General features: G+C 44.6%; 1 protein-coding gene across 1 annotated transcript in view; it reads right to left on the bottom strand.

Annotated features, from left to right (window-relative positions):
• Positions 1 to 8,468: 8,468 nt before the first annotated feature.
• The window catches only part of ANKRD18A (ankyrin repeat domain 18A), a 53,029-nt gene continuing 36,684 nt past the window's right edge, over positions 8,469 to 24,813 (bottom strand). The window contains 9 exon segments of the mRNA XM_055790987.1: positions 8,469 to 10,059; positions 11,564 to 11,609; positions 18,102 to 18,333; positions 19,096 to 19,380; positions 19,779 to 19,789; positions 20,013 to 20,294; positions 22,171 to 22,312; positions 22,730 to 22,842; positions 23,539 to 24,492. Coding sequence (XP_055646962.1) covers positions 9,911 to 10,059; positions 11,564 to 11,609; positions 18,102 to 18,333; positions 19,096 to 19,380; positions 19,779 to 19,789; positions 20,013 to 20,294; positions 22,171 to 22,312; positions 22,730 to 22,842; positions 23,539 to 24,492 — 2,214 coding nt within the window. The 3' untranslated portion in view covers positions 8,469 to 9,910.

The following is a 24,813-nucleotide window of genomic DNA, read 5'->3' as shown; positions in this document are numbered from 1 at the left end:
TGAGGCACCGACTCCCGGATCTGACCAGAAGACCCTTTATGAGTCCATATACGTCTCTCATAGGGGAAGACACTTGATTCCCAAGTTTTCCACAGCTCACCTGTCAACTCCAGAGGGACTTTTTTTTTTTTCAATTCCTGCTTCCTTTCAGCAGCTCATTCAAAAGTTCTGTGGGACTCAGCCTGCCGCTCAGCCTGGTGGTTCATAAACCCATCACGTCAGGGTCACCAGTTTGCTGTGATGGAGTACGTCGTGTTGCTGCTCTTATACCCAAGAGTCAGACTACTGAAGAATATCAAAGTAACCAGCAGGTAGATCAGGCTGCTAAGATTGAAGTGGCTTGGGTGGATCTGGACTGGCAAAATGCGAGTGAATTATATGAACAATACAGCATGATGGGACCATAAGACCTCATGCCATCAAGGAAGAGATGCAACATATAGATGGGCTCGTGACTGAGAGGGGTGGACTTCACCGTAGACACTGTCGCACAGGTTATCCATGCATGTGAAACGTGTTGCCATTAAGCAAGCCAAGCAGTTAAAGCCTCTGTCATGGTTTAACTGCAGCTGGCAACTAAGAACCATACAGTCTATCACTCACTTTGTGACCCCAAGGGATGGGAAGGAGAACTGGGAAAAAGGTAAAACTCATAAAACAATTTAATAATTAAATTATAATAATACTTATAACAACTAGCACAACAATTGTAATGAGGAGAGAGAGGGAGATAAAATCCAAAAGGGAATTAAATCAAAGTGATGCATAACACAGTTGCTCACCACCCACTAAACCATGTCCAGCTGGTCCCCGAGCAGCAATTCTCAGGGCCTGGGCCAACTCCCCCTCAGTTTCTACACTGAGCATGATGTTCTGTGGACTATCCCCTTGGCTAGTTCAGGTCAGCTGTCCTGGGTGCAGTTTCTTGTGACCCTTTAGCCTTCTTGCTAGCAGGGCCTGTGAAACTAAAATGCCCTTGACTTAGTGCAAACACTAATTAGCAACAACTGACAACCTCACTGTGTTATCAACATTATTCTCACAGCAAAGCCAAAACACAGCACTGCACCAGCAACTGAGAAGAAAATTAACTCCATCCCAGCCAAAACCAGGACCAGCACTCAATGGTGGCATTGTTTTGTTCCGGCTGTGATAGTCTACTGTTAACCTCATCCTGCATCAGATTCTTGCACTGGCCGCGGGGAACTATTAAAAGGTGAGCGAACCTTGCTGATGACTGCTTGGCTTTCCAGCTGATGAGTCAGCTCATGGAGGGGAGCCAGAGAGTCTTGGTTTGTGCAATATTGCTGCTGGTGAACTGTTGTGGTAGCAACAGGCACCTGCTGTTCTTCAACTCACAGCAGCCCCACAACAAAGGGATCTTTGGAGAGGCAAGGCAGGGTAGACAGCTCTTTGATCTTTCTGTATTCGCAGTGTCTACAGAAGCACCCTCTCCTGTGTCAGGCAATGCCGAGGATACGAGGGGCCTCTCAGCCAGTCACAATGGAAAGCTTTTCCCACTTGCCCCTGTTAAGCTCACCTCATCAATACAGACAATTCTTGGCATCCCCCTGTCACTCTGGAGATCCAGATGGGTTCTATGCCACTATACCCTGATGGTACCAGCATATACTGCACACCATTGTCTACCAAAGCTCTATACTTCTGTGGATCTGATGTGCCAGGTCATTGAATCCACATAGTCCTGTATACCTGGTCATCCCCTTCCTCCTCCTGGCTGATGTCAGGGACCTATAAAAGGTCCCATTCCTGGTCACAGTATTCACTGTCTTCCCCTTGCAGTGCCAGACCAGAATTCCCCTCACCAGGATCAAGGGAGGTGATTTCAGTTTTTCTGTGTCTGAGAGAGCATTAATTGCCTTCTTGAGTCTCTGCAGCGACTACACTGACAGCCTTCTTGGGTGACCCCTTCTTAACAGCTGTCTTCCCTCTCAGTTCACGTACATGGGCTTCCATCTTCAAAGTGGGTTCGCCATCTCGCTTCCTCATGGCTTTCCCCTGGTCACACAAGAAGAACCAGAGTGCACCAGCATGCACCTGGGGCTCCCTTTCCCTTTGACTGGGGTAGGAGAGGACTGATTTCTTGGAGCACCCCTGACAGCCAGGGTGCTGGCCTATAGGGATGAGGAGGTATAGAGATGCTCTTCAAAGTTTTGAAGCCAAGAAGACACTCTACACAGTTGGTGTATCCATATCCAAGCAATACACTGCTACCAAGCTCCTAGAATATGATGCTGGGGCACTTTGAATCACCTTCCTCAACATGGCCTGTGTGCACAAGACATCCTCTGGATCTTTGGAGACCACGAGTAGGTGCTCACTCTCTCTTTACACCCTTGTCCTGCTCCTCTCATTCCCCCATTTTCTGGCTCCCTGTCCCACACCTCTTCTGTGCATCCCTCTGTCCTTCCTCCTGCTTTCCTCTTGCCTCTTCTCCCTCTGTCCTGTTGCACCGGGGCATTGAGCCTCCGAGCCAAGTCATTGCTGGGATTTCTTATGTGCATGAATGAATTATCATTTTACTGTGCCTCTGCAATCCTACATGTCTCTGCAGGTATTGGGCATGGGGTGAGTGGCCATGGCTGGATCCAGTGAAGGGGGGATGATGTGCTGTGAGACTGGAGTGATGGCCCCCTGTTCACACTCAGGTCCAGCTGTGGGCTTGGGCCAGGGCAGCTCCAGGTAGGACCACTGAAGAGATGCAGAGCCTGGCTACAGTCCTGGGGCACTCCGGAGGGCAGTTAGGGCCGCACATAGGCCCCTGCAGAGCCTGGATAAAGCCCTGGCGCACTCCCAGGGATAATTAGGGCCATGCACGGGTCCCTGCAGAGCCCAGCAAAGGTCCCTAGGGCTTTCTGGAGAGCAGCTCTGCCATGTCGGGACACCCATAGTGTTGGTAGTGATGGGGACCCTTCTGTCGTGGCTGATTGCTGTGCATGTCCTCTCTGTGGGGAGCAGAGAGCGGAGAGAAGTAAAACAGTGAGTGGCAAACCCCAAGGGACTGTCTGCACGCAAATTGATCATGCGCCAGGAAGAGATGTGTGTAGATGTGCTGGTTTTGGCTGGGATGGAGTTAATTTTCTTCATAGTAGATTGTATGAAGCTACGTTCTGGATTTGCACTGAAGACAGTGTTGATAATACAGGGATGTTTTAGTCACTGCTGAACAGTGCTCACCCAACATCAAGGCCTTTTCTGCCGCTCACCTCACCCCACCAGCAAACAGGCTGAGAATGCACCAGAATTTGGGAAGGGACACAGCTGGGACAGCTGTTTCCGACTGATCTGAAGGACATTCCAAACCATATGCCATCACACTCAGCATATAAAGCTGAGGGAAGAAGAAGGAAGGGGGAGCACATTTGGAGTGATGACATCTGTATTCTCAAGTAGCTGTTATGCATGATGAAGACCTGCCTCCCTGGAAACGGCTCTAAACACCTGCCTGCTGATGGGATATGGTGAATTTGTTCCTTGCTTTGCTTTGCTTGCATGCACAACTTTTGCTTCACTCTTTATCTCTGCCCACAAGTTTTCCCCTGCCCCGCTGCAGGGAGAGTGAGCGAGTGGCTGCGTGGTGCTTGGTTGCAGGCCGGGGTGAAACCACCACAGTGGCGCACCTCAAACACACCGCCACCCCTGCATTCACACTGCTGGAGACTACTCCGGGGTCTTAGCCAGCTTTGATGAGGCGCACAAAGGGCCCTGCTGCTCTTTGGAGCACACTGGTGCATTTGGCTCCTTCGTAGACACCCGGGTGGGGCCCTGCTCCCCCGCAGACTGCTCCAGGGCCTTCGCTGGGTTTGCTGGGGCACAGAGAGGGCCCTGCTGCCCTTCCCATGTCCCTGGGACCTTTGCCAGGCCTTGCCGGGGCCCAGGCAGAGCCCTGGTTTCCTCCAGAGCTCCCTGGGGCCTTTGCCAGCTCCTGGGCATGGCCCAGCTGTCCTCGAGAGAGCCCCAGGGCCATGGCTGAACTTTGCAGATGCCCTGGTGGGGCCCTGCCTCGCTCCAGGGTGTCCTGAGGCCTTCGGGGGGGGCTTTGCCATGGCTGGTAAGGGGCCCTGCTGCCCTCCAGAGTTCCCCTTGGCATTTAGCAGGCTTTACTGTGTGTTGGCAGGACCCCGCTTCTCTCCAGACTACCCTGGGGCTTTTGCCAGACTTTGCCAACACCCAGGGAGCCTCCCACCATCCCTCTGAGTGCCCCAGCCCCTCAGGAAGGCTTCAGATATGATAAATTGTTTTATCTTTGAAACATAAGTTCCTAGCCATTAAATTATACATATAATACGACAAAGAGTTACTGATCTTAATGGATGCCTCTGTTCAGTCCCTGGCACCCTGAGGACATTGTCAGCCCAGACGTCCTCCTGAGTTCTGAGAGAAGGGAAGGGTCCTCTCTCGCCTGCACAGTCCTCTCAGAAGGACTTCTGTTTTGCTCTGTGTGGACTCATTTGTCTTTCTCAACATCTCTCTTGAGGTGTCTTTTTTTTTGTCATTTATTGTTGTTCAGGCTGCTTAAGTGTTACTTAAGGTGCTTGGTACACTTTCTGATGCTTCTGTTTGTTTCAACCCTGTTCTGGTGGTTTCTGTTCTTTCCGAGTTGTTTATGTCTGTTAAGAGAGTCAGATGGAGACACCTAGAGTCTTGGCGATGTAGAGCCATTGATGATGATTTACAGTATATAATTCGCCTTGCAACTAAAGATATTTTGGAGAAAGATTCTTACAGGATTTAATTCTGCATTGTCATTCAGTCCTATCCAGAATGTAGTGCTGGTACAAGTTCATCGATATATGTGAATGTGTCTAGCCTTGTACGTGTGGTGGCAAGTGCTTGGCAGGTTGGGCAGCCGCTGAATGGATGTGATGCCAGTGGTTGCTGAATGAGTTTTGGGTACTAAATGCATCTAGCCCTGTACATGTGGTTTGTTTTTCCTGGTAGGTTGGACTTCAGAGTTGAAATAGCGTTTTCCTTAATTAAAAAAAAAAATAAATTTCCAAACCAGAACTAACATAACATTAAAATATTTAGATTTAAAATAAAATTAAAATTAGAAAATCATCAGTGTTTCACGACTGCCTAAATTTAAATATAGCCATTTGGGGGTGTGTGGTGTGTGTGTGGTGGAATAGTCACAGGTACTACTAACTTCCAAGTAGAGGTACTACTAACTGCCAAGTAGAGCTATAATAAAATAGTGCAAATTAAATTTGATTAATAAAATGCTAAAAAGAATTTTAAAACTTTCAGAACACTGATTGGGCATCATTAATGCCTGTGTCATGGTTTAACCCCAGCCAGCAACTAAGTACCTACCTCACAGGCACTCGCTTATTCCCCTCCGCCCCTCCGCCCCTCCTGGTGGGATGGGGAGAAGAATTGGAAAAAGGTAAAACCCGTGGGCTGAGATAAGAACGGTTTAATAATTGCAATAGAATACCACCACCACCACTAATAATAATAACAACAACAATAATAATTGTAATGAAAAGGAGAGGGGTGGGAGAGAGAAATAAAACCCAAGGGAGAAAAAAACCCAACAAGTGATGCACAATACCATTGCCCTCCACCCGCTGACTGATGTCCAGCCAGTACCCCAGCAGTGGCTGTCCCACCCCAGCCAACTCCCCGCCACCTTCTGTACTAAGTGTGACGGTCTATGGTATGGAATATCCCTTTGGCCAGTTCAGGTCAGCTGTCCCAGTTTATTGTGCTCCTCCAGCCCTCTTGCTGGCAGGGCCTAAGAAACTGAAAAGTCTTTGACTTAATTAGCAACAACTGGCAACATCACTGTGTTATCAACATTATTCTCACACCAAATCCAAAACACAGCACTGCACCAGCTACGGGGAGGAGAGTTAACTCCATCCCAGCCAAAACCAGGACAGCCTGTTATTTAATAATAGCAATGTTAAATCTATGATGCCCAAGCAGTATTATAACAAAAATTCCCAGCTGTGAAGTAGAAATAGAATTCTATTTGGGAATATTTTATTATAATATCTTATTGCAATTATGGTAATTAAAATATTCCTAAGTAGGCTTCTAATTCATACGCTGAAATCCTGATTTAGAATAGTAATTAACTTTCTCTTTATGTCGGTTTCTGGTCTTTGTGCTTTCTCTTTCCATTTTTCCTACAGCAGTAGTAAATGAAACACACTTTGGGTGCAGGCTGTTCATTGTATTTTATAATATTAAACTATTTAATTGGGCTGTTTAAATAATATAAAATTATCTCATTAAATAATTAGATGAAATACAAGGAATGAATTAATTGCTCTCATGGAGTAGTCCATTTAATACTGCCGTGACAATGCTAATACTTGTTATTTTTACAGTTTTCTTACTAAACTGTCATGCATTCATATGCTAGTAATTCTAATTCAGATTACCTACAGAATCAGAATAATCAGGAAAATGGCTTGCTGCAATGTATAATTAGCAATATTGCTTAAATAGCAATTATTGCTTAAATATGCAAATAACAGTTATGCGGAATAGGGCGGTTCACCCACTACGCACATCATGGTCATGTCTCATAATTAAAATCCGCCACCCACGCTTTAGTTAAGTACTCTCCCCAACACCCACTGCTCAGCAGCCATGGCCATAGCCCCAACCCTGGGCCTGAAGACAAACAACGCGGATGCTGAACCAAGACAGCAGCAGCACTGTCATGGCACCAGCACTCTGCCAGCAGCCGCAGCCAGCTGCAAACACAGCGAACAGACAGAGCCCATGGCAGCAGCAGCTGTTACTGCTGGAACCTGTGCAAGAAGCCTTGAGATGCAGAGATACATGCTTATGGAGGAAAATGAAAGCTGGGCTGGCACCAGACCCTGGAGACCCCTGTCCAGAGAACTAACTGACACCTCTAGGGCTCTGGTGGGCTCCCCGCTGCATGGAGCAACTTCTTGGCGATGAACGGACACTCCCAGAGTTATGTTCCCTCTGCAGAGCATCAGCGGAACAGAGTGGCAGCGATCAGCAATGAATTATAAGCAAATGCCTGGATGTTTCAGAAGTCAGGACTCACTGGGTAGACATACTAGTGCTGCAGCAGCACTACTCAACCACTACTCTGCCACTGAGAAACTGAAAAACTAATGTTTTGTAGCCACAATTCAGCATGGTATATTGAAGACAGCAAAACGTGGGAAACTTCTGACACATTTGCTCATGAGGAAAAAGCAGCTGGCATAATAAGATTTTCTGAAACAGAATTGTTTATTCCATACAACTGATTGCAAAGATCTGCAACCTGCTTGTAGCTACTGACCCCAAAGGGTTTCTAATGTACCTGAGCAAAGAAATCAAAAAACACGCTTGCTTTCTCCTTTGGAAAGAGATCAGGAAGTTCCTGAACCTGAACTTGACTGTTAGGGCACAAGCCAGAGAAAGCCTTGCTAAAGCCAAGGTAAGCAGCACGCACTGCTCTTCCTCTGTCCACTCAGTTACTCACACATCGCTAGAAAGGTACCAGGTTAGTGCGGCATGATTTCACCCTGTGCAAACCCATGCTGACTCCTCCCTACCAACTTCTTGTCCCCAGTCTTTGGAAACGGCTTCCAGAGTACGTGCTCCACCACCTTCCCAGGCAGCAAGGTGAGGCTGCAGTTCCCAGCTCCTCGGGCTTGCCCTTCTTGAAGATGGGACAGACATTCCCTGTCTTCCAGGCCTCAGAGCCTCCCCTACGTGCCATGCCCTCTCCTGCTTCATCAGGAGTGTCCCCACAGTGACACTGGGGATGGACTTTCGAGCGCAGGAATTGCCTGGCCTTCTCTGTACCCCCCTCACGCCTCATCATAACTGCTATCAATGCCGGTTATGGCAGATGCCAACACCGAATTTCTGTTCTGCTGCTCCACCAGCCAAGAGCTCTCCCCTCTCACTAAGAGCTGGCAGCAGAGAGCGGTGAAGAAACTTGAGCACAGGTCACGTCTGAGTTTATCACAGTGACTGACAACACAACGTGAATGTCAAGATGTTCTGTCCCTGCTTCCTCTGTGGAGAGACACTAGAAGTAGCAAAAGCTGACCTTCTCTTTGACCACTCTGGTGCAGGCTGGAGAAATTTCATTACACCTTTTTCCTTTGCAGCTACAAATTGGCTGGCTCCCCATGGGATCAAAACCTGCGGGATTTCCCAGCGTTTCACGGCCAGCAGAAGCTCACCTGCTACCTTCTGCCCAAACCACAAGGAGGATTGCTCTAAAATACAGGAAAAGTCTGGGAACTGATCATGAGTACAACACCAGTCCGTGGTGTTAACACAATTGTGGAAAAGGACATACACACATGCTGGCCTTTTGCTTGGCCTCCAGGACAGGCTGAAGGTGCAGCTGTGAACAGAGCTGAAAGGAGCAGAGCGCTCTGGAGAGCTGTACAGTTAGGGAAAGGGGTAGAAAGCGATGTCAAGAAGGGGAACGATAAAACAAAGACATATACTAGATGACAAAGTTTATTAAATTTCAAATTGAAACAATATCTGAATTAAATACAGTATATTAACTTCACAAATATGTATTCATATAAAAAGGAACAGCGTCACAGCAACATTCATTGCTTTCCTCACTGCCTGTTAACTCAAGTCCTTGAATTAGTGGGTAAAACCCCCAAATTTTTCCAGTCTTCATTGATCTTGGGACAACCATTCTTCCATTCCCAGAACTGGGACTTTGTTCTATCATCTTCTGATCACTACTGACTTCTGTGGACAGGAAATGACAACGCAGATCTTCAGTAACAGGTAACTCCCTGAAATAAGTAAACCTGCTTCTTTTATTGACACAAATGTCCCAGAACACTGGCTACCAACTGGGCTACCGCCACCACATCATCAGCTGCTAGCAGCAACAAAAAGATTGGCTGCCCTATCATACAAGTTTTGGAAAGTACTGAGGAGACTGGAAGTTAGTATTTTAACATTCATTTTTCCCGCACATGAAGTGTTTCAGGTACAGCACAGCTGCTGATGTAGTAACTGGGAATGTCTACAGCTGCAGCGGCCTTTAACACAAACGCCAAGATGAATACCGTGAGGGGCCACGGGCACAAACGGAAACACAGAGGGCTGGGGCTGAACGTCAGGAAATGCCTCTTTCCGATCAGGGTGACTGGGCACTGGCACAGGCTGCCCATGGAGGCTCCATCCTGGGAGATACTCAAAAGCCAGCATGGTCCTGGGCAACCAGCTCTGGGCGGCCTTCCCTGAGCAGGGGAGCTAGAACGGATGACCTCCAGAGGTCCCTTCCAACCTCACCCGTTCCGTGGTCCTGTGATCCAAAACAAACATACCAAACCCACCACGTAACTCTCTGCACTGCTACACACTCACAGTAATGTTAAACCTAAGGCGCATAAGGTGACAGCAATGTGAAGTGCCCCGTCCTCCAGCATGACCACTGGTAAAGATTTCACTTTATCGGCAGAAGCAGTCACGGCATCTGGACTGAAGCAGCAGGCTCAAATCACATCAAATGATGTCCTAAGCATTAAAGTAACACTGGAAACATTAAAAACACACAGGGTGAAAGGATTAAGCAGAACAAAGGGAATGCTTTTGTTAAAACACAGAACATCAGTGGAGAAAAAATAATGCTTCTACGTTAGTAAGAAACATTTTGACAATTCTGTCAAGCTCAGGAATCAAGGTGAGTCATTCTGCTAGTCAGACAAAAATAGGTGTGCTTCTCATGGCGAGTGCAAAATAAAACACCTATGCATCAATAAGCCAACAGGCAAGTGCAATGTGCTTGACATCCATTTAATAGAATTCACATTCGGACTGCAATAAACACATTTGCACATCTGAACTGTGGGATGAGAAACTATAGACGCACTATGTAAACAAAATCCTTTCCGGAGCTTTTTTCCCAGCATTTTGTTCAAATCAGGTAATTTTTGGTTAAAACATCATGGTACTCCTGTACTGCCCTGCAAAGGGGATCCTGGTCAACGTGGATACTTTTTGAAGATCCATCAGAAAATACCGTGGGAGAAGCTCCAGCAGATCCAGCTTCAAGTTCAGCAGTGGCTAGGGAGAAGAGAAACAAGATTCCGGTGTTGCTTTTACCCTAGACAGGGCCAAATCAGTCACTATAAAAACATTATGGATAACTGGAGAGACTACAGTCCAGAAAGAGATTTAAAAACTTCCAAGGGATCGTAACAATCAAAGGGCTAGGCACAAAGGGAGAAACAATCTTTTTCCACATTTGCTTACCAGTCAACAGTATTTCTAAAGCCAGTGACAGAAATTCTATAGGCTACACATTGAACATCTTCAGGGAATCCACAAATGACTCCTGCTTACACCAGTGCTAAACTGAGCCCCCCTGCAGACCTCTCGAACCTCCAGTATCTGTTTTCCTTGAATGTTCAAAGCAGTGATTTATTGGAACTCTACTCCTAAAAACCAGCTTCTGCCTTCTCTGTGACAAACTTAAAAAGAATCCGCCGGTGAAAACGCAAACACCTTTGCAATGCAGTCAGGCCAGGACAAGTCTCCTAGCCTGGCACTTTCTTTGAGGGGCGTCTTTGTAACTCACCCTGGCAAAACCCTCTTTCCTCCACAAAAACACATACTCAATGAAAGCAAGCCCACCTTTCCTGTTCTTCTCCAGCCACATTTTTCAGACAAGGTCCTGAAACCAAGCGCACTCTATGACACCTAGCAGATGCACAGTCAGGTTCAAAACGCACCCGGATGAAATGCAACGGCTTTGTGTCCATTTGGACACACGGAAAGAGCTGTGAAGCTACAGCTGAACACTCTCTGTATTACCAAAAGCATGCAGGAACAGAAGGAAATTCTTGCAGGGGCTACCTGCTTTGAAATAGCACCAGTCACTGCAAAGCAAAGCAGTGACTCTGGAGGAACGACTACCCTGAAACAGGTGGAATTCCTCTTTGGACACCTGGCCTCATATTATAGAGCATGTTTCATGCTATGTGTTAAAAGCATTCAACTCATCTTATGTTTGCCTAAGTGCTACTAAATGATTTTTTCCTAAAGAAAGGGTATCTTTCATCACTGATTATATTTTTCTTGCTTATTCAAAAAAGACTGCAACATATAAGCTACAAATACAAGCAATGAATAAGAAACAGCAAAAATCAAGGTCCAACAGCAGAGAATGTGCACAGTATGATTTAGTGCGGAATGCAACTGACGCACATGGAAGAAGCAGCGATGGCTGAAGTCTATAAACGTCTTCTCTCAGGGCTTCTTTTATGTTTGATGTTTGTGCTCAAGGATTCACTCTAGAAAAACATGACTTCAGCTTAAGCCAAGTGCACCCGTGTAGAGGAAGTGGGTTAGTTTTCTTTGCACTTGTCTTTTTCAGGCAACTGCATAACATTCTACACAATCTTTTGGTAAGCAGGAAATGTTCACATTCAAGCCTAAACTGGAAAGCTAGCAGAAAAACCTCCCTGTGCTTAGCACAGGAACTTGACAGCTTTCAAGCCATTACGTTCAAGAGTTAGGAACATTCTTCTTTTTCCTTAAAAATGCCCCTAACATAGTGACACATTACCTCGTTTAAGTTCTTTAGCGATTTTTTCATCTAGTTCCTGCTGTACCTAGAATTATACAGAAAATATAGTTAAAATATTAACAGTTACGATTTTCTAATATTAAACTTCTAAAACATTCTTAAAACCCACACATAATGAGAGAAACCCTAAAAATATAATTCCAAATAGACACACCTTGGTTTGGGGTTTGATTTTTACTGAAGAGAAACTTCTGGTCAGTCGGGCTGCAGCTGCCTCATTGCTCAGCAATGTTAACAAAACAATTTGTAACTCACCAGCTGGATTATTACTGGGCATTTAACAAAATACACAGGAAGAAAGCAAGAAAGCCTAGCGCAGTTATTGCGGTGAAGGTATGGCTGAAGTTTATCATCAAACACACGAACAGAATGTCAGCTACAGGCTGAGATATGTACAAATGCCACCCACAGGGACAAATCAGCCAGTTGAGGCTGGCTTCTGCAACTTCACAGAGAGAAGAGCTGCACCAGCAGCTGCTGCAGGATTGACACACACCATTTGTATAGAAAAAAGCGTGTGCCAATATTCTTCTTTTCTCCACCTTAAGATGGGAAATTGAAAGAGCTCCTACAGATGATGCCAAAACTTTTCTTTATTGTTATTGCAAATACCATGACACACATTTATAAAAATATAAAAGCACACACAATTTTTTCTTGCAAACTGTGTACTAAGAAAAACAACCGTAGCTACAGCTTCTACGCAGCAAGTGCTCTGGGGTTTATTATGTAGCTGGAATCAGCCTGGATCACTACAAAGGAGCACTTACGCCTTTTCTCCCCTAGAAGGGGGTATTGTTACCAATTAAGTTATTCTCACTTATGATTCCACCTTCAGAAGCCTTCACAAGAAGGAATCACATCTCTTAATTTAAGAGTCACAGTCCAAGCGCTATATGCTGTTGTTTACATTTGATGATACTTGTTACTCCTACATTTTTTTCCCATCAAATTTGTGACACACAGAAGTGAATTTCCAAACAGATATCATACAGCTTCCAGGGCTACGATGGCCATGAAGATGCTGCAGGGCTTGGACCTTGTGAGCTATATGAAGAGGCTGAGAGCTGCAACTGTTTCTTTACTGGAGAACAGGAAAGCTCAGGGGGACCTTATCTATGTGTATAAATACCTGGTGGGGGGAGTATAGAAGATGGAGCCAGACTCTTCTCAGCGGTGCCAAGCAAAAAAACAAGAGGAATGGGCACAAATCCAGATAGAGGAAATTTTAACATAAGGATTTTTATAATTATTTTTTTTTTAAATTGTAAGCATGGACAGCCACTGGAACAAGTTGCTCAGAAAAGGTTGTGGAGTGTCCATCCTTGGAGATGTATAACACCTGGCTGACAGAACCGTGAGAAACCTGCTACGGCTGACCCTGCTTTGAGCAGGGGTGACGTTGGACTAGATCATCTCTAGAGGCCCCTTCCACCCTCACTCCTTCTGCGACTCTCTTGATTTTAGTACTGAATTCCTGGGGGAAGGAGCATTTATTTTATTAAATGAGCAGACCCACCTAGCAGCGTAACAACAACAACAAGAAGAACGGAAACACTACACAGGGTACTCAACAGGACACAGAGAGCAAGAGCCTCAGGAAGGAAACCACTCTGCTTACCCTCACAAGAGGAGCAGTAACAGGCAGTAATTGCAAGGGTCAAAGGAGCGGGGCTGTAAACCAGCGAAGCGGAGGGAAGGGCTCTCTCTCCAGGAACACAGGGAAAGCTGGGACCAAATTCACCGGATCCTGCAGGAGAAGCACCCCTCCGTGATACTTCATTGAAATACTCTGTGCCAACAGAGCTGCATGAACAATGGAAAAGGACCCCCCAAATCTCTAATTGTTTTCCAGCAGGTACAAGGAGAAGCAAAATCCTGGGGAGAAAGGACCCCCTAACATCTGAGACGAAACACAGGTAACAGAGAAAAGCAGGAAAACTAATGCCTAGACCAAAATACGGCCCAAACCCAGGACCAAGCCCAAGCAAAGTAGCAGTAGTTAGTGGTGTTAGAAGAAACCACTTTCCCTGGTTTCCTGAGTCTTCACAATGACTAGAAGGTCCACAGGACTCTCCGCAACATGTACGAATCAAGCAAGAGAAGAAAAAGATCTTGTTTTCCTCTTATTGATTCCATCAATGTCTTTGCGATTCTCATCCATGTCTGAGGGAAGAGAAATAGGTGGAAATAAAGCCAACACACTGATTTCTGAAAAGGGAATGAATGAAGAGCCAGGCAAAATACACCTCCGAGGACCTTAACTTGCCTCCACTTTTCTCCTTCTCCCCAAACCCCTGGGAAAGGCATCACAGCTGAGTGTCCCAAACCTCCTGAGCAGGCACTTCTCACCTCACTGCACATCTCTTCAGGCGGTAACACACCAGGTGTTCATTTGCAGCAGGCACCTTCTCAACAGTTCTTTTTCAGAAAGTGGTGTTGACTTACTACTTATCCACACAGGCTGCTTTAGCGCAGAGTAAGCTGGATCCTGTAAGACTCCGTGAGATGATGCTCGGAGTCTAGGAACTCAACTTCAGAACAGTACTGGTACTCCAGACACAACTGTTGTGACCACCAAGAACTTTTTGAATACCAAAACTGGCAAGGAGGGTAAACCAACCTACTCCTAGAGCTCAAAGAAGTTCCATTGTAAGAGATTAAATCCATAGACTATCATCTCACAGATGGTTAACTACCACAGAAGCCATTGCATTACAAATACATAAAGCAGAGAAGTCCCCTGCAGCAGTCACTCTTTCACTTGGACAAACTAAAGTTCAAAATATGTGCAGTGTTAGGAAAATGTGAATACATCAGTAAGTTTTAATCAAAACCTAACAGCATAAATAGACAACATTTCCAGTATAAAAAAATACCACCCAACATTAAACAATGCTGGCTGCAAACCTTGCCATGTATCTGGCTGCAGAGAAGAGAGAGACGGGCAGATTTTTGATGAAGGAGCTGAAGAAGAAAGAAAAATGGCCTTAAGTTCACAGGTCTTCAGTGAGAAACAAAAACGCGGCCTACCTGTAAACAAAGCAAGTAAAAAAGCTAACAACAAAGACTGCTACAAGAGTGCGGAAAGCCAAATCAGAAATGGAACAGAAACTGAAAGATGAAGTAGGAAGCAGACATTTCCCTTCCCACATTAAACTGGTTTCATTTACCCACTGATTCACCCTGGTTGCAGAGTTCACTGTTCTTTTCTGTCAAGACACCCATGTTCATTTTCACCAGCCTTTGGCACAGCTCTTAGGATTTAAGCTTGACATTTGTTAAACCTAACAACAGGACTCCAGTCCCAAAACCTCCTTGCAGCACTTGCAGGAGACATTCCTTGCCTTAGGACTAAGGGAGCAGGTCTGAAATACTGAATTGCTAGTTGCTACGGTCACTGTCTAATGACATGCACAGAATCTGTCAAGTACTTGTAATTTATTCCACATCACTGAAGCTCTAATAAAAATAAAAACCACCAAAAACCCTGAAGATGTTTGCACGTGATTGGGATTCTACTGGTTAATAAGCTTGTGCCAATATGAACTTTTTTGTATTTTTAAAGATCCTTTTGCACTTCAAGGTGATTATTTTCTGTAGCGTATATATTTGATAAAGGGGAAGGGGCTATACTGTAATGCAACACATTTCTTTATGCTTTTTTAAGAATAACATGCTCGTTTTTTGCTGAACTTGCGACATGACCATCTTCAACATGTACGACTCTATGTGTAATCACTGATAGTCATGCCTCGTGTTTAGGAAAACGGTGCGATCTTTCAAGCCTTTAAACACCAAATTCCTTAGTTAAGTCTAAAGAAGAAACTGTGTCCACTTGCTAGTGGAGCACTCCTTCCTCTTGTCAGCATCATTTACCAGTGTTTTTTCCAACAGCTGCAGGACCAATGATTACCATCATTTTGAATAATAGCAGTGTGAACTATTTTCACCTCTTTGCCCCTGAAGCTATTTCAAAGCTTCTGCACAAACGAAATTTACACAAACATCTTCCTCTTCAGAATGGCTGGCACGTTCTCTACTTCCAATAGCCCTTCTCACCTTGAGGAAGCAACTACAAGGAACACCAAATCTGCAGAGAGCTTTGACTAAAAAAAGCGGTGCAAAAGGTCTGCCTGAGGCACACTGCAATTTCAGCTTCTTAACTCCCTGTCATCTAGAGCTTCAGTGGCAGAAGCATTTGTCATCTCCAGCCAAGGCAGCACTGTGCATCCTGAATTTAAAGGCAAGGCAAATTCTGTAGAAGGGAACCAGGTTAGTGGGAAAACAAAGCTGAGGCATAACTGAAGTAAACAGTGAAGTGAAGAAAAGGCTTAGAGTCAGAGAAATTCTTCTGTTTTGAAACAGTCTGGTGAACAGACAGAATACCAGGCGGCACAACCAGCAAAGCATTTCAAAAAAGACTAACACTATAATCTCTGATTTCTTCCCTCATGCTCCAACTTGCCTCCTGAATGGCACAGGACTCCTGTGGAAATGACTGCACAGACCGTGCACCCAGTAATTTTGAATTTGGAAACTGATTGAGATTTGCCACCCATTACTGCATGCAGAGGGATACATGCAGTTTTTCCCTTTTGTTACTTCCTGACTTCAAAGTCTTACGTTCCAATTCAATCCTCTTTTCTCAGATGCATGTTATGCACGTGACATACTGCACCCAACTGAGAACAATTAAGCCCGCAGTTCTAAGTGAAATACTCACTTAGATGCACGTCCTCGAGCAACTACTGCACCTCTGAGAACTCAGTTCCTTTCTTCTGAAGGACTCCAGAGAAGATCAGGTTTTAAGACTTCCCTGAATACACTGAACGTCAGGTGACTTGAGGCTACAAGCAGTGCCACTACAATTAGTCTCAGTTGTACCCTAACTGGTGATTACAGGAAGAAATATCATAAAAAGATGTGCAGCTGGATTTAGTAACAGGGAGGTTATTCTTTTTTTCCTGTTTCTTCTTCAAAAAAACAAACCACAACTGTTAAACCCTTTTCTTTTAAACTAGGACAGCTTTTTTCCTAGAAGTGGGATGGTTTCCTCCTTTGCCTTTTTCTTCTTGTAACATCTCATTCCCATCTCTCTCATTTTCCCCTGCCCTCACTTGCTCCCTGTCCCTCTTGTTCCCTTGTCCTGGCTTTCTCCTTACTTCAGTTTTGCAGTGGATCCCTGAATTTTGCCTCCTTTCTGCTGCTTGCGTGCAGAATAATCCCTGCAGATGGTACAGTACTAATTGCCTCCCACGTTCTTTATGCAGCGTTACATCCACCCCTCTGACACAAAAAACACATTTGCAACGATACAGAAAAGTTCATCTCTTAACTGCCACTGCTACGCACTACCTACACACCGCTTTGTCCATTTTTGTTTTGTTGTTTGGTTTGTTTTTTTCTTTTTCTTAAACCAGGCACAGTATGCAGACACGTCATTTAAATGGATTCTTTCCAGTGTAGGTGGGACCAGCGAACCGAGATAGACTTAAAAGTGAGCGAATGCTTCTCACATCCATTCAACAACAGAATATGCGAGGGACAGACACCGACTGAACAGGCAAGCTTGCCCATGCCTCAGTCCTATGCTAGGTGGGAAACTGATTACGACAACTGACATCTGGTTTCCAACTCTCATGATATCACGTTTACCACTCTGTGAGGGATGTGCTATCATGCTGACTGCTAATTACAGGGCATACTTTGACCAGAGGTACGCAGAGGTTGCAGCTTTTGTACAAAATCAGAAAGCTCTGTAGACTTCCTGAGGAGCAGTTACATATAACACCACATAGCAGGACCCACAAAAACAAATGCCTCCTATGCACAGCATACGTCCCGCACTCAAGTGAGAAGTTACGTGTCCTGTTCATACCATCCTACTTTTGAAGCATCCCTTTGTTGGTATTGTACTAAAACACGTTCCAGTGAAGAAACTGCTAAAATGAAGATCAGGGAAGAAGGAAATGGTGTCTCAAAGAAAGATGTCTGATGTCTGATCATAAAGTTAGCTGTTTTAAAAAAGGTCATCCACAGAATGGCTTGGGTTGGAAGGGACCTTAAAGATCATCCAGTTCCAGCCCCCCTGCCATAGGCAGGGACACCTTCCACTAGACCGGGTTGCTCCAAGCCCCATCCAGCCTGGCCTTGAGCACTGCCAGGGATGGGGCATTGGCACTAAATTTTACTGAAGAGCTTATTTGGGAGCTTCCTATGCCACAGTATTCTTCATCACAGTTTCTCTTGCAAAAGAATGTTGTTACGCAGTCCATCATTTAGATCTCAGTAATTTTTGGTCTTTGAGCACTTCTGGAAATTTGTATAACCCTGATGACCAAAAGTCTTCATTTCTACCACCTAGTTGTGTACTGTTTTGATGAGCAATTTGGTTTGGCATATTAGAGCATATGGTTTGGAACTAGAAATGGATTCTAACTTTAGACTGAAAAGCACAACCTTGCTTACAGATACTCTTCAACACTAGTTGAGAACAGTATTTAAAAACGCTTACCTTAGCCACATAGGCTTCAACTCTGTTTCTTGATGGTAACGTATTCCCGGTCGGGGTTAGGAAGCTTCCTCCTAGATTTAGACTTCTATTCAGTGCCGGATTGTTGCTAATATGTCCCAGTTCAGCTGAATACAGAACTGGACCACTGACAGCGCTGCTTGCAATCAAAGGTTTGCTTCTATGGCACTCCTGAAGGAGCTTAGCGTTGGCTTCTGCTAGTCTCTCACTAGCTCTGAAACATTCAGAAGCATACAAAGAATTATCTTTGGTAATAACACTTCCACAAAGTTACCCTCCAGGTCTTTGACTATTATCTGACTTCTGAAAGTGGAAGGGATTAAGAGAGTCCAAAAAAAATCTCCATAACTGGATCTGGGGTTTTTTTGGAGAGCCTATTTCTAAGTAGTCACTCTACCTGCAAGAAGCAGCAAGAGTTAACCAGTTTGGACTTCTCAGCATTAAGGCCTCAAAGCAGTCTGTGCACACCGTGTGTTTACATATCTTTTTCTGAAAGGTACATCACCTGCGTAAGAACTCTGGGCTACCCTTCCCTTCCCAAAGAAAGCTGAAACCTACGACACGCTGCTAAAATGGAAGCCAAAAGATTTTTGTTGTTCTTCTTCATAGCATCAAATGCCGTTCTCTGAAGGGCCTATCCTTATTCAAGCAGTAAAGGACATGACATTCTCTTTTCTGCCATACTTAGAATAAGAAGAGGAGATTAGAGACTGGCAAAAAGGCTGCCTGTTAAAACAAACTCAACTTCAAAAATATCCTATTAACGCCCATGATCGGTGGTGTTACTGCTGGAACACTGAAGAGAAATGAAGATAGTTCCAATGAACAGGGGGGAGCCTTAAGGTACTTTCATCACAAATATGCTATCTTATGCATAATGCTGACCAGATGTAGAAAAGGTATTTAATGAAGAAAACTGCTTGAGGAAAAAGTAGTATCTTATTATCACCCCAAAAAAGCAGGGTGAAAAAAAAACCTTTCCAGTTTTTTTGCTAGGCATCTTCCATTTTTTACCTCCTCCAGATACAGGTCTTTGTACTTTTCCACTTCTGCCTGTGCGGATTCTTTTTGAAAAATACTGTCTCGTTGGGTATTTTTTATCCTGTCTAATTCACGTTCGAGGTCTCCAATTCTGTGTTCTAGCTGGCTTGTCAGCAAAGCATGACGACTGGCTCTGATTTGTTCTAATCTGTCCTGGGAGGCTGCCTGCATCCGAAGTAGATACACACTTTCAACCACCACAAAGAAAAAGAGAATTCCCCTCGCCAGTCAATTGCATGTACCCAATTTCAAGGGCCCAGCTCTATTCAGCGAGGCAACTGTGCCTCCTCACTGCCATCAGCGACCAGGGCAGAACCTTGGAACTACCACACTAAATGATTCTTTTCATTCAGAAAGAACCCCCATCTTAGCACTATTCTTCATCAAAGCTACTGATGAAGGAACACTATCTCTGTAGGACAGGGCATAGCATTCCTCAAAGAAATTACAGAGATGCCGCACCCCCACCCCCCACCCTGCAGCTTTGGCGACTTCTTTTCTGAGCATTGCCCCTTATGCAATGACTAAGGAAGATGTGTATGCCTGGCTGTGACAACTCTAAGTTGCAATACCCATTCAAGGCTAAACAATGAGAACAAGACCAGTGGACAGTGATACCCCTCCAAGAACTGCAAAATGAAAATCCACACCTTGGGCAAGTTTTTGATTCAGGGCCTGCAGGCACACTGCACGCACATGAAAGCATCTTGCCCAACCATATTCCCTTCTCCCACTGCCCTTCAGGAAAAGCAGAAGTACAGCGTAACACATGGAATCAGGCACCACCACCACCCCTAAAAATGACAACCAAAACAGAAGTCTATAACAGACACACATAAGAAATTAACTTACCTGCAAAATCAGATTGACTTCTTGTAGTTTTTGTCTTATTTCTTGTGCAGCTCGTTCTTCCACCTCTCTTTTGTATAGTTCTATTTGGCTGCGATCCACCATGTTAGTCTCCATATGGTGTTTGAGATTAGCCACCTCTTCTTTCAGCTGGCTTTTGCTCTTTTCCAGTTTTTCATGGTTCCCACGCGTGGTGGACAACTCCTCTCACAAATCATGATTTTGTGCTTCTAGCTGCATGCCTTTTTTAGACTTTATCTCCAGCTGCTGGGAAAGTTCATCAACCTGTAGACAGGAAAGGGGAAAAAACCAGGGAACTCAGAGGGATCTAAATTAGTCAAATCTGTGAAAATTGGTAAAGGAGTTGGCCATCAACACTGTATTTACCATCTGCTGATTCAGTGTTAAAACAAAAGTGAAACCAGGCTCTTCTTTTAAAACAAGAACAGCTTTCACATAATTTCTGACAGCATTCCTCAGGTTCCCATCCTTCCTCAGTTCTGCAGTGGGTCACAGACCAAGAGGTACCAAACCAGCGGCATTACACCCGCAGGGCTAGGCTGAAAAGCACTAGGGCTATTCTTCTGCGAGGTGTTCATACGATCATAGGAAATCAAACACACCCATACCCAGTTACATCACAGCCACCTTCTGGTTTCATCAGAAAAAAAAACATGTGTCACGCTTCAGAGGAATTGTCACATGCTGTCACGCGGTCAAAGCTTTGTCACAGAACTGACAAGACAAGAAACTGATACCCTTTTCTTCCATTACGCTAATGGATCTGGAAATAGTGGTTCAGAACACCGCTTTTACAGCACTGGTGGCAGAAGACAGTCTCTTTAGGTCAAAGCTACAGTTAGTTTTCAAAAGATTTCCAGGAAATATCAGACTTCCCATAGGTCCCAATGGTCAACTACAGCTTCTATCCCCTTCTTTCCCCCTCCAGAAACATCCATCGTCTATACCTATTAACCATAAAACATGATATCCCATCATCTTTTGTTTTTAAAAAAGTGGGGGAAACCAGCAGAGTCAACACTTGAAAGAGTCTCTAAAATAAGTAGAAACGTTACACTTATTTAAAATTGCCCAAACGTAATTCCATTCCCTGTCATTCAAAATAACTCTTCCAACAGGAACACAAATATGCTGCTAACCTGTGAACTAAAAATGAGCCACTGTCATGGCAGTTGACTCATTCTACAGTAATATCTTCTAAAAAGGAGCATAATTTTGAAACACAGCTACTTTAGCAACAAATCTCAGTAATGAGCGGAGAAGCAGATAAAAAGTTCCATGCTACCAAACAGCCAGAGCAACCTCAAAAGCGTTTCTGGGTCTCCAAGACCAGGAAAGATGGACTGAGTCAGCTACTAGTAAGCAATAAGTTACTGCATTTTTTCTGCATCACCTCACACTGCATTGTGCCCTGGGAAGCAAAGACACCATTCCGAAAAGCAAACCCCCACCTGCCTCCTGCTCAACTCGTGCCCGAGACAGGCTTCAGGGGGTGACCTTGGGCAAGGCCAACTTCATAGACTTGTTCCGAGTGATGGTGGCGTTACTCCCCTCTCTTCCGAGAGGGAATGCATCTGTCGGAGCCCGACGATGCTGCCACGGCCTCAAGCTGCAGCCAGGCCTGTGCTGGGCCTTCACTGCTCTCAGCCCTGACCCTCACCCATGGATGTGACATCCCAGTAGGACTGCAGACCTGCCCATCCCTATGGACCGGCCTGGTGACCTGCACTCTTGGCACACTCTGCTTACTGTCCCCAGAACTGTCCCCAGAACTCTTCTGCTCTTCTTGGTGAGGGCCTGTGGGGCTGATCCCTGGCCTGTGTGGTCACAGACCCTGCCAGCCTTGCTGTGGCTCTTGCTTTGCCCTACCTCTGCAGGACAGCCTGCCCTTGACATGCTCTCGCAGATACTGCTGTGTACGTAACACTTCCACCTTTACCCTTAAGAACTACATCAGTATTACAGTCGTCTACTACTGTGGCCATAGAAGGAACGTCAAAAACCAGTCAAATCAATTCAGAAATACAGCCAAGAAAACAAAAGTCAAAATCAACAACATGAAAAGAAGTATGAAGAAAGAACAGAGGTTCCAAAAGAAAAACCACCACCACCAAAATAACCCAAACAAAGCAAAGCTCACCTTTGTTCTTAATCTGTCAGCTTCATTGACCATTTCAGAATACCTGTTCTTCATTTCTCCCTGCAAATTAAGCTGGGACAGTCCCCCTCTCTCCTCATACACCCTTAGTTTCTTCGTAGCTCTGCTCAGCAGCCTCTTCAACCTGCACAGCAAATTAGTCACAAAAACAATGAAGCAAAGGAACAAAACTGGACTTTTTCACATACTCTCATATAAACAGCACAGACACCGCTTGCTTCATCTTTAATGTGCTTGACACACCAGGAATTACCAGGAAAAACCAGTATTCCTGTGCCACATACACTTGGAGAGTCCAGATTTCACCTGAAAAGAGGAATGAAAGACTCCCTTCTTCCCAGGAGAACTGCAGGGCAACCTGCAGCTGCAGTTGTTTTGGCAGCTATTGAAAACTAGGGGCTGATGTACAGAAGTACCTTGCAAGAACTAGCACGAGGCTGGCATCTGCTCACAGTTAGGTACACCTATTCTTTTACATTACAGTTCAATAAAGCATGACTTCTACTCAGGGATACCTCTTCACCACGCTAAAAAGCCATACCTCTTACAGTCTTTCTGCAGATCGAGGTTTCTTTTCATTTCTTGGTCCAGACGTAGTTCAGCTGGGTGTTTCAACTCTACCAGCTTCTTCACTTCCTTTCTTTCACTCTCGCACTTTCAAAAGAGAAAAGAAAGATGTATCACACACACAGAGCACAGGAAAAATACCTACGTACAGTCTGTGCATCTAGCGTTCTCCACAGAGAAGCTGCTGCACGTCTCTATCCGTTAGCCACGTTCCACAGAATGCCATGGGACAGAATTCCTGAGGATATTCCATCACTTCAGGTTTCACATCAAACAGACCAATACGTAACTACAGAAACAGATGCCCTCGCTGAAGCAAAGGCCATCCTCTTCTAGACAAAAAGGTGGAAAAGATGATGGAGAACACTTTTGGCAGTGTTCATCTTTTCATCTGCTCACAGTAGGGATTACGTAGGAATGCACTTCATGGGACAACACTGACCCATCTAAAGCTTTCATGGGATCTTCCACCAACCAGCAGGCAGGGGCTTCTGGAGGAATCTGGCCTTTTGGAGTTCTTCAACATTTTATGAACTAAGTAAGAAGAATCACCTTTCTTGATCAAAGCTTAGACTTGGATACCTTTTTTCTGTTCTCTGCTTAGACCTGAGGACTAATATCCCGTTTGCCAAAACCTTCCACAATTCCGAGAGAAACATAACAAACCAGAACAAATCAGTATTCTTTGGTCCCATGCACATAACATACCAGGTACACTGTAGAAACAAAATAATTTCAAGAACGGACAAACTTTAAATTGTTCTTTCTAAGCATATCCTTTACCTCTCTTTCTACTTTGTCAGTCTCATATTTGAAGACTTGTTCCCTTAAATCAGTACACTTGGCATTTAAATCCTTGTTTTGCTCTTCTATGAGATAAACTTGCTTTTCTCTATCAGCTCTGAGTTTCTTCAGAGTATCATTAAACCGATCCTGCACATCATTCGCTACTTCTTCTTTCATGATCCTCTTGCTCTGTGTATCTTCCAGCTGCTGACGCAGTAAAAGGTTTTCACTCTGGAGCTGGGCCAATCGCTCCTGCAAGGACTCCTGTTTTATTACAAGTCCGCTTACTGGATCTTTCTCAAGTTGTTGAGCACGATCACATTCCTTTGCCTGACGCTGGGCTTGACTTAATTCTTTTTGTGTCATTTCTACAAGCAAAGTTTTTTCTCTGAGGGTTTGCTCCAACTGGTGAAGCTCATTTTCTAGCCTATTAGCTTTGCTTTCAGATTTACACAGCTGCAGAGACAAGCTCTTGTTGGTTTCTTGCGTGTCGGAGAGGTCATGATGGAGCTTGTCTTGCAAGCGATGCCATTCATCACGTTCTCTGTGAAATCTTTGTTCAGCATCCTTTTCTGATGACCGATGACGTTCAAGTTCTTGAACAGCAGCATTCAGGTGGGAATGAAATGATTCGATTTCTGTCTCTAGTCTGTCTTTACTTTCGTTTGTCTGCTCAAGTTTGGAAGTCAGCACTGCAGATTCTGTCTTTAGTAAGTCCAGCTCTGTATCGTACTGAAGAACCGTTTGTGTTAATGCTTCCTTGTTCAGTTTAAGTTCCTTTTTGAGAGCTTCATTTTTTTCTTTCAAGGTCTCATTTTCCTCTAAAGATTTTCCTTCTTCCTCCTGGTGTCTAAGTCTTACTTGATTGATTTCTAGCCTTAGCACAGCAATCTCATCTTGTAGTAACTGATTCTTGTACAACATATCCTTTTCTCTCTCAGTGTTGGATTCCTGAATGACAGGGAACATGAATAAATAGCCAATTGGGAAATGACTCTACAAAAAAACTTCAGCAATAAACTGCATTTTAACATTTCTAATACTGAAGCATGACTTCAAAGATGAAGTTTCAGGCAATAAGCTACTCTGTGAACCCACGCGCATGTACAATGTACGTACACAACGGAAGTGCAACATCCTTAAAACCTAAGTGAACATCCCAAATACACAATACCCCCTTAAACCAACAACCAAATAATAAAATTATTTAAAATATCTCAAGTGTAAAGCTTTAAAATGACAGTGCTTCCTTGTATGTGCATGCCTTTATAA

This window comes from Falco peregrinus, chromosome Z, assembly GCF_023634155.1.
Source record: "Falco peregrinus isolate bFalPer1 chromosome Z, bFalPer1.pri, whole genome shotgun sequence".
Classification (NCBI taxonomy): domain Eukaryota; kingdom Metazoa; phylum Chordata; class Aves; order Falconiformes; family Falconidae; genus Falco; species Falco peregrinus.
This window is presented reverse-complemented; position numbering and strand designations above follow the sequence as displayed.